The sequence below is a fragment of the Sycon ciliatum genome, chromosome 5 (genome assembly GCF_964019385.1).
Source record: "Sycon ciliatum chromosome 5, ocSycCili1.1, whole genome shotgun sequence".
Lineage (NCBI taxonomy): Eukaryota > Metazoa > Porifera > Calcarea > Leucosolenida > Sycettidae > Sycon > Sycon ciliatum.
In genome coordinates, this window is record NC_088647.1 from 2,114,046 (window position 1) to 2,124,574 (window position 10,529).

Consider the following 10,529-nt stretch of genomic DNA (forward strand, 5'->3'; position numbering starts at 1 on the left):
GGTGGACATTTCCTGTGCTCGCGGAGCAGCTGAAAAGGACCACTGGTATGTCTGGTTCCTGGTTTGAAAGTGGAGAGTGGACTTTTGTGCCTTGAAAAAGGAGTAGAGGGCGATAAAGGTACGTCTGTGGCTTATTTTTGAGTGCTCCTCGTACATTTTTGATCGTGATAGAAATTCTCAGACCTAAGTCAGACCAAAATCAGCGCGATGATGGCCGTACAGTTTTCTTGTGGATTCTTTAGTTGTTTCATCTCGTATCTATGTCAGTATCGTGATGGTGAAGTGGAGAGGGTGATTTTCTTCCTCTAGGCTTCGTTCGGCCGACTTTGCTTCGTCCTCGTTGAAAAGTGATCCTGAAAAAAAGGTCGATTCGCAAAATTATGTTGATTTTGAATGTACGTGATGACATGCGATTGTTGGCTATGTCAGGCACAATATCATCATTAGCAACCGTTATAAACGTATACACCTCCATACTCATTACTCACTCTTCATTTAATGCATACATTCTCAATGATCAAAACTGAAAAAGTAAAGTGGCTCAGAACTGGACAATTCACATCTCAATGGCTGCTAACTAAGGCCATCGGATGACTGAATTGCCTAGTCAACAACTAAATGGAATGCAAAACATCCGGTTCTGAACAGAGAGAAAAGCTTTTGCGGAAGGACACAAAGCTTGTTGATCAGTGACAGCCAATATGGCTACAGTTTTGCAGAATTTACGCATCAGACCAACGTGGAAATAGGATTGGTTCTGTTCTGGATTGCATGGCTACCAATCTTTCCTAATTTTGAAATACAATTTGTCTACAACCTTTTCTCAATACATGCGTCAGAACAGATAGCCATATCATCACAGGACAGCACAACACATGGCTATCCTGAATACCTATAGCCACCTCTATTCATCATATGCATGCAAGACCCAACAGCACTGATCTTCAACAAAATAAGACAGTGGTGCACTTGCCTTGTAATATCTTCTGAATGGTCTCGTTTTACTGATGCTGGAGACATGTTGAATTGTACCTGTGCAGGAAATAATGGAAAAATCGAAAACGCAAAGGCCAACTTCTCAAAACTCATATTCATTATGCACCATATTTGGGTGAATGCTGCTCCTTGCTCATGACCCAGGCCAGCAATCATACCACGGACTAGTTTAGAAATTGCAACTCCCAGATGTCCTGGTTTCCTAGCCATGCTCACAGTTTGAGCCAAAAACACACTCTTTGCAGACTGGAAACCCACATGCAACACCACATAGAGCAACAGAGAGCAGACAACTGGCCAACTAGTGTTTTCCTTCGATTTAATCACGTGTTTTCACCAGTATTTCCACAATAGTAATTTGTAAATTGTAGTATTTTGAAGGAGCCAAACCTCATTTGTCTACTACACATATAGCATACATAATGTAAATCGCCCAAAATCCGCCCAAAATCCGCGCTTTTTTTAGAACCAGCGAGTTTGCAAAGACATGTACAATCGTTCGCAAAGCATTGGGGCCACCTCCATCATACCCATGGTTGAAGTTTGATTTCACGCTGGTTAATATTCGCGTTATGCTCTTCTCACGAAAATAGGGAACATTTATCTGCTGTGAATATTAGGCAGCTTAAAGTGGACAATAGTCAGTTCAGGAATTGTGCAACAGAAGGCTGTTAGTGATCCCAATCAGATTTTAGATTGAATAATTCGCATAACATGAGGAATCCCGTTCTCATACAAACAAGTTTCTGGTTGTACTTATTTATGAAACTGACGTTCTTAACTTAACTGCGGTTCAATTTAAAATAGCACTAAATTTTTCGGGCCTGGCCCATCATTAGGGTACTTACTAGAACCAAAAAATGACCAAGAATGGCAGCATGGCAATAGGGCTGCATTGCTATAAGGCTGCATGCTTCAGACCTGGCACTGCAAAGAGCAGGCCGTGGCCAGACCCCATGCACCAGTCCAGTCTTGTGCCAGTGTGAGGGACCCAGCAGTGTCATCATCAGCAACAGCAGCCCACGCACGGTTCAATAGACAAATATTTGAAAACTGTCTTCTTCTCCAACTGACAACCGCTCTATTCGGGCAGCTGCTATTCATAGCAACTGATAGTTTGTCAGTTGACTGACTATCCCCCTTTTTTCCGACTATGACAAAAAAAATTAAAATGATTCTCATTTCTTCATTCATTCCTTCATTCATTTATTGCGCTCTTGGCCAATCCAAACTCTGCACTCACGTCAAAAACACCACAGCGAGGACAATTCCGATAATATTATATAGATTGATATTGAAAATGTATTGGAGTCCATAATGGCCTGGTCGTCGCTACTTCTTCTCAAAATGATTCTTGTTGTATGAAGTCTCAACTGAAAGTAGTCATCAATTTTACACCGTGCCTCATATGCTCCTTTCTTCTTTCTGTTTATCTTCCCACATCTTCATTCCATTCAGCCATTGTCAATCTTTACACGTACACTCCATAGTACCCATCACCAATCAGAGCGGTTCCCTGCCCGCATTTTGTCTCAATGCAGAATTGAACCTCTCACGGTATGTGTACCACAACATCATCCGGTGTATCAAAAGTCAAAATACACTCTCACAAGTGTGTGTACAATGCTGGTCTACGAATGCATCAGATCAATCACCGGAAACAAACCTGGCTGATGTCCTCACAGAGTGTGAAGAGATCATAGCTTGTAATCTACAGGTGATGATGTCATCATATGCACACATTACTTGGGATACTGCTAAACATACCAATATGATTCTTTATCTAGACCGGCTCGTGTCGTACACTTAAACAAAATCCGCTAGTTCCCTTCAATGACATCAATGACATCAACTGCATAACCTTCATAAAATTTCCCCGATCAAGCGGATGTATTTAATGGTGGTTTAGCGTGTGCGCTAAGCCCTGTTAACGAACGTGGAACATCTACCACTCATACTTAGTCTGATGATCATGCATCTCATTATGTCATTGCTATACATGCGCATGCGCAGCGCGCGCCACTCTCCCACGCGTGCTTTCCAAATCTTGCTTTAGAGAGAGAGAAAGAGAAAAGAGAGACTCCTTTGTCACTTTTGCCTTCTGACGACTTGACTGTTCACTGGTTTGTCCGTCAGTTGTCAATTACCCGTCCTGCATACGGGCCCATGTCTGTCTGTCATGCCGCGGCAAACACCCAAAGAAGACTTGCACTCGAGCGGCCTCTCAGTCTTCCCAGTGACGTCGTCACTCCAGTCAACGTGCCTCGGCTAACTGCACTGCTAGCTGCTCACCCTGATGCCCTGTTTCGTGATTATGTATGTGCTGGCATGTGTAACGGTTTCTCGATTGGTCACACCACTCCTCTGGTATCATGCATTCAATCTGTCAATCATCCGTCTAGTCTCTGCAATAAACAATTTGTCACCCTGTACCTACAGTCTTGTTGCGATGCTGGGGAAACAGCTGGTCCGTTTGCTGAGCCGCCATATCAGCTGTTTCAAACCTCGGGTTTGGGCCTGATCCCAAAATCCAATGGCGAATTTCGCCTCATCCATGACCTATCCTCCTCCACTGGCTGCAGTGTCAATGATGGTATTTCCCGGGAGTCATTCAGCTTGGAGTATGACACTGTCGATTCGGCTATCTCCTATATCATGAAGTTAGGCCGTGGTTGCTACCGGACCAAAGTGGACATTCGAAACGCTTTCCGATTATGCCCTGTTGCCCCCTCTGACTGGCACTTGTTGGGTATCTCTTGGGATGGTCGTTACTATTTCGAAAAAGTCCTCCCGTTCGGCCTTCGGTCAGCTCCGTACATATTTGACAAGTTTGCATCTGCCCTTCATTGGGTTCTGGAGGACACATGCCGCCTTCCCCATCTCATTCATTATCTGGATGACTTCCTGAATGTATCGCCTCCCAGTCCTCCTCTTGCCCAGCGCCAGAAGTCACTACTGCTCGACCTGTTTGCATATTTACAGGTCCCAGTTGCACCTGAGAAGGTTGATGGCCCCTCTACCGTTCTCACCTTCCTGGGCTTAGAGCTGGACACAATGGCTCTGGAGATACGCCTTCCACCCTCAAAGCTGACTAAGCTATCTACCACTGTGTCGGCCCTCGTCCAATCCGACCGGGTTCAGAAACGCGACCTCGCCTCCGTATTGGGCAAACTCTCGTTCGCGTCCAGAGCTGTACCAGCTGGTCGCACATTCCTGAGACGCCTGTACGACCTGGACAGAGCAACTTGATCAACACCATTGCACCAATGGCTACGCATTTCGGCATCGGCAATGGCAGACTTGTTGTGGTGGGCAGAGGCCCTGACCATATGGAATGGGAAGTCATTCTTCCTGGTGGATGAGTGGACGCCAGTCCCCGACATGCAACTACAGACTGATGCCAGCGGCACTCACGGTTATGGTGCCTTCTACAACGGCCGGTGGCTGAGAGGAGAGTGGACAGGCCAGAACGAGAACGAGAACATCGAGTTCAAAGAAATGTATGCTATCATAGTTGCCTGCGCGACCTGGGGTTCGGAGTGGAGCAGGTGACGCATTCAGTTTCAGTGTGATAACAAGGCCGTGGCGGACTGTATACGCTCCGGTACCTGCCGTTCACCGCCAGTCATGACACTTATCCGGGCATTGTATCTGCTGTGTACTGAGCATGACTTCTTGGTGTCAGCTGTCCACATTCCTGGTGTCACTAACACTGTCGCCGAAGCATTGTCTCGCAATTTGCTGCAGGTATTCAGGCACCAGGCCCCGGAAGCAGCAGCCGAGCCAGATGAGCCAGTCTTGCCAACTCTCCGTTGACAGACTCCGTGCTACAGCTAGCAGCACTGGCAATAGCACCATCCTCCCGCCGGACGTATTCTACCGCCGAGACCCGCTACTTCCAGTTCTGCCAAGTGCATGCCTGCAACCCATTGCCGGGAGACGACTTTACTTTGTGCTATTTTGCTGCCGAGTTGTTCAGGACTCTTCAGCCTCGATCTGTCCGTGTCTACATGTCGGCAATCCGCAACCTTCAAGTGGAACTTGGCTTTGCTTACCCGTCGGGCCCAACAACTCTCCTCGCTAGGGTCCTGCGGGGCATCGACAGGTCGTCATCGACACAGCGTCATCGTCTGCCGATAACCACTCCACTTCTCAGGGAGATCTGCCGGCATGTTGCCGTTCCACGCATGCGGCACCCTCACGACAAGGCCATGCTAAGGGCAGCTTTTTCCTTGGCGTTTCATGGGTTCTTCCGTTGTGGAGAACTGACTGCTGGCCTGAGGCGATGTGATGTGACGATCAGTACTGACCAGCGGTCGTTATCGGTAAACGTGCGCTCATCTAAGACGGACCCCGACAGCACGGGCCACACAGTATTGGTTGGAGCCAGCACGGACACACCGATCTACCCAGTGCAGGCCATGGCAAACTACCTGGCGTTTCGCCCCGGCGGCGACCATCTGTTCACTTATGCTAATGGCCAGCCACTTACAAAAAATGCAGTGTCCTCTGAACTGCGCAACCTGCTGCCACTCTGTGGGGTCACGGACCCGAGTGCTTATGCCAGTCACTCTTTCCGGATTGGCGCCGCAACATCAGCGGCCATGGCAGGTGTCCCCGAACACATCATCCGTATCATGGGTAGATGGCGCAGTGATGCGGTCCACCGCTACATCCGGGCTGCTACAGCTGACACCCTGCGAGTGTCACGTCAATTAGCTGCAGTTCAAAGTCATCAATGGTAGCTGCGGGTTAGTGACCACATCGTGCCTGAACTGCTTAGCTTTAGCTTTACATTGCTGCTGTCAGTACAGCACAATACACCAATCGTATTTCATTATTACTCTCATGCTATATTTGGGATATTGGGAACGGGCAGTCTATCTCCGCAGCTGGCTCATTTCAATCACTACCGGTCGCAGCTCCTGCCCACGGCAGGCCGACCGTCTCTCGTTCACACTCTGTGTGCTCCAGGTCACAGCTCCTGCGCAGAGCAGGCCGACCTGTCTGTCTCTCTCTCTCTCACACACACTATGTGTGCACCGGGTCACAGCTCCTGCGCAGAGCAGGCCGACCTGTCTTTCTCATGCACGCCAGCTGCTCCGCCCAATATCCCTGATATGCCAACCAGAAAACAATGTGTTCCGAGTCGGGTGCATGCCTGTATGTGGAGAGTGCGTTAAAACTATGTTACACACCTCATTTCGACTAGAACACCACACCAGTCACATTTTACAAACATTTCACTTTCCACCCGGCAGCTATTGTTCCCATGCTGAAACCTGTCGAAATGGCTATGTTGAACAGATCCCTGCCCAGATCTGGCATGGAATGTGGGAAAACGTTACACGGTGGGTAATACCGTACTCAAAATTTGCTCTCATCAACCAGCAAACGGAGAACCAATTTACTCCGTCAATAGTGCTTACAATATTATTCCCTCTCGGAAATGACCACCACTAGAAGTTGAAATAACTCCGCAGGAAAGACATCTGCCAGATGCAAACACAAAGTACAGTGAAAAGTACATCAACTTACAGTACCTGCTTAGTGTGATTCATCCCGACTTTGAGTATTGTTTCCCTGTTTACGCATCTCACCTATCAGCACAGTCCAGGGAGAGATTGTTTACCTTGTTCCGTAGAGCTGTACGAGTTACCTGCGGTGCTTCATATCATGCTGCTGTACCACCCCTTCTTGCTTCTCTTCAAATAAAACACCTTGAATACCGATACATTTATCAATTTCTTACGTTTACGTTTATTTGTCATATTGTTCAGCCTGCATCATGCTTACTCAGTCTTTTCCCTTTGCCCACCTCTAAGCGGTCAACTCGTGGAACTACAACAAACAATATGTCAATTTGCTTGTATAAATCCATGGTAGGGTACAATTCATTTTCCTCCAGGGCATCCCTTATGTGGAATGCCCTCCCTGCTCACTTGAAAGGAAGTGAGGACATTAGATCATTTTCTACAGAACTTTGACGACAAATTGACTATATCCCTATATCCCCTCAACAGTAGTGTTATTGGGATGATGCTTTTATATTTCAAGCAAAGTTCAGATACACAGCTCATCTTTTCCAACAACATGTCATTATTAAAGCTCAATAGGACCTGTGTTGCTTCAGATATGCCTACTGTATGGAAAGTACACACTACTTCAGGCACAATAATCATCATTAGCAACCGTCATAAACGTATACACCTCCATACTCATCACTCACTCTTCTTTCAATGCATACATTCCCAATGATCAAAGCAAAAAGTAAAGTCGCTCAGAACTGGACAATTCACATCTCAATGGCTGTTAAATAAGGCCATCAGATATACAGAATCACCTAGTTAGCAATTCAGCCAGCTGTGAACAGAGAGGAACGCTTTTGCGGAAGGACACAAAAGCTTGTTGATCAGTGACAGCCAATACGGCTAGAGTTTTGCAGAATTTACGCATCTGACCAAAAATGGAATGAATTTCATTTTGTCTTGTTTGCATACAGTAGTGACGCAAATAAGGCCCATGCGCTTATGAGTGAGTTTTTGCGTATTTGCTAATTATTGCGGGTTGTTTTGTTGTTTTGCGCCTGATTTGCTAGTGTACACCGGTACACTAGCAAATCAGGCGCAAAACAACAAAACAACCCGCAATAATTAGCAAATACCTTGCATAAGTATGCACATATTGCAGTACCACAATGCACATTAAACTATGTGAACATGGTGTTTTTGTGGTGTCCGTGTGTCGCGGGATGTACTGCATTAAGGTTCACTTATAAGCCCATGCGCTCATTTTTGAGGGTTGCTCTTATGCCCAGGCACAGGCACATGTGCTTATATGCGCGTCACTACGGTAGCCGCCAATCTTCCCTAATTTTGTCCTACATTCTGTCTACACAACCTTTTCCCAATTCATGCGTCAGAACAGATAGCCATATCATCACAGGACAGCACGACACATGGCTATCCTGAATACCTATAGCCACCTCTAGTCATCATATGCATGCAAGACCCAACAGCACTGATCTTCAAAGAACTAAGACAGTGATGCACTTGCCTTGTAATATCTTCTGAATGGTCTCGTTTTACTGATGCTGGAGAATGTTGAATTGTACCTGTGCAGAAATTAGTGAAAGTCGAAAAGTAGAGACCAAATTCTCAAAAATTATTGTCCATTATGCACCTGTTTTGGGTGCATTTTGGCAGAATGCTGCTCCTTATTCATGACCCAGGCCAGCAATCATACCACGGACAAATGTAAAAATTACAACTCCCAGATGTCCTGGTTTCCTGGCCATGCTCAGTCCCAGCCAAAACACAGCAGGCCCGTCAGAGGTGGGGTGGCGATGGAAAGGTGGTCCTGGAAAAAAATTGAAACCAATTGCAAGCATTTCCGGGCATTTGGTGTCATTTCAGTGCAACTGCAATGAAAGACTTTTTGATTCTGCAATAAACCAAGATCGGGGGCAAGGAATTGCCACGTTTGCGCTGAGCTGCGATCATAGCGCTTTGTTGCAGTGTGAGAAACGCCCAAAAAGTGGGGCGGCTCAGGCCGCCCCGGCTGCGATGGCCTTGCACACTCAGTACAAACCCACATCAGTACAACACCACATAGAGCAACAGAGAGCAGAGAACTGACCAACTCGTGTTTTCATTCGATTTAATCACGTGCTTTCTACCAGTATTTCCACCATTATTATTTGTAAATGGTAGTATTTTGAAGGAGCAAAACCTCATTGTCTAGTAGACATGTAGCATACATTATGTAAATCGCACAAAATCCGCCTCACAAAATTTTCGCTATTTTGAGAACCAGTGAGTTTGCAAGTACAGTCAAACCTCGTGAGGACGAAATTCAAGGGACCGAACAAGTTTGTTTGTCTTATCGGGAGTTCTTCTTATCCAGATATGGCAAAAATATTGATGTGCATATCATATGGGATTGAGGTGCATGCTGTGGCAAATGTAAAGCATTTCTTTCATAAGATAACCCAGCAACAGGCAAGTAAAATGTTCAAGGAATTCATGATAACATTACATCCGCCTTGTAAAATGTTTTGCCACTGCAAGAGGCCTAAGCGCTTCGACTATGGCGAAAAACTACAGCTAGCATACCCACGGGGACCAAAGGTTCGTACTAGACACTGATTTTGTTCAAATCACGCTTGAAATTAGTTCATCTTCACGAACATTCGCAGTACAGAGTTCGTCGTAAACGATTTTTTTTGACTCGATATGATGCCTGGCCAATCATAGGATTGGCCCTAGTTCGTACTAAAGGAAAGTTCGCCTTATCAGTGTTCGTCCTAACGAGGTTTGACTGTACATGTACAATTGTTCGCAAGGCATTGGGGCCACCTCCATTATACCCATGGTTGAAGCTTGATTTCACGCTGGTTAATACTTGCGTTATGCTCCTCTCGCGGAAATGGGGAACATTTATCTGCTGTGAATATTAGGCAGCTTAAAGTGGACAATAGTCAATTCAGGAATTGTGCAACAGAAGGCTGTAAGTGATCCCAATCAGATTTTTTATTCAGATTTTCGATTGTATTAATCGTATAACAGGAGGAATCCCGTTCACATACAAACAAGTTGCTGGTTGTACTTATTGAAACTGACCTCCTTTTAAGGAGGTCAAGTCCAAGTCTCTTTACTGTGGTTCAATTTAAAATAACACTAAATTTTTCGGGCCTGGCCCATCATTAGGGTACTTACTAGAGCAAAAGAATGACAAAGAATGGCTGCGTGGCTATAGGGCTACATGGCTGTGGTGCATGCTTCAGACCTGGCACTGCAAAGAGCAGGCCGTGGCCAGACCCCATGCACCAGTCCAGTCTTGTACCAGTGTTAGGGACCCAGCCGTATCATCATCAGCAACAGTAACACCCGCACCGTTCAATAAGCAAATAATTGAACACTTCCTTCTTCTTTAACTGACAACCGCTCTATTCGGGCAGCTGCTATTCATAGCAACTGAATAGATTGGTTGTCAGTTGACAAACCACCTTTTCTCCGAAAATGACCACAAATAATATATGAAAATTGTTGTGCTTTGTTCACGTCTTCAACCAAGCCAAATGAACAAAGAAATGAGAAGAATGGGAAGAATGGGAAGGCTGCAATGGTTACATCTTCATTGCATTGGTCACTGTCCCATACTTGTAGTCTAGTAGCATCACACATACTTTTTGTTGCATGAGGTCAGCAGCTAAAAACCCATCTTACACCATAGTCTCATACAGCAATGCTCATTTCTTCTTTCTCTGCATCTATCCACATCTCCATTCTATTCAGCCATTGTCTATCTTTGCACATACACTCCAGAGTACCCATAACCAATCAGAGCAGTTCCCTGCCTGCATTTTGTCTCAATGCAGAATTGAACCTCTCACATGGTATGTGTACCACAACATCATCCGGTGTATCAAAAGTCAAAACACACTCTCACAAGTGTGTGTACAATGCTGGTCTATGAATGCATCAGAACAATCAGCGGAAGCAAACCTGGCTGATGTCCTCACAGAGTGTGAA

The 10,529-nt window shown here is 45.8% G+C and overlaps 1 protein-coding gene across 1 annotated transcript; it reads left to right on the top strand.

Moving 5' to 3' along the window:
- Positions 1-4,287: 4,287 nt before the first annotated feature.
- LOC135816522 (uncharacterized) lies at positions 4,288-5,741 on the top strand. The gene is made up of 2 exons (XM_065329718.1): positions 4,288-4,496; positions 4,976-5,741. Exons 1-2 carry the CDS (start codon positions 4,288-4,290, stop codon positions 5,739-5,741), a joined length of 975 nt encoding a protein of 324 aa, XP_065185790.1.
- Positions 5,742-10,529: the final 4,788 nt, after the last annotated feature.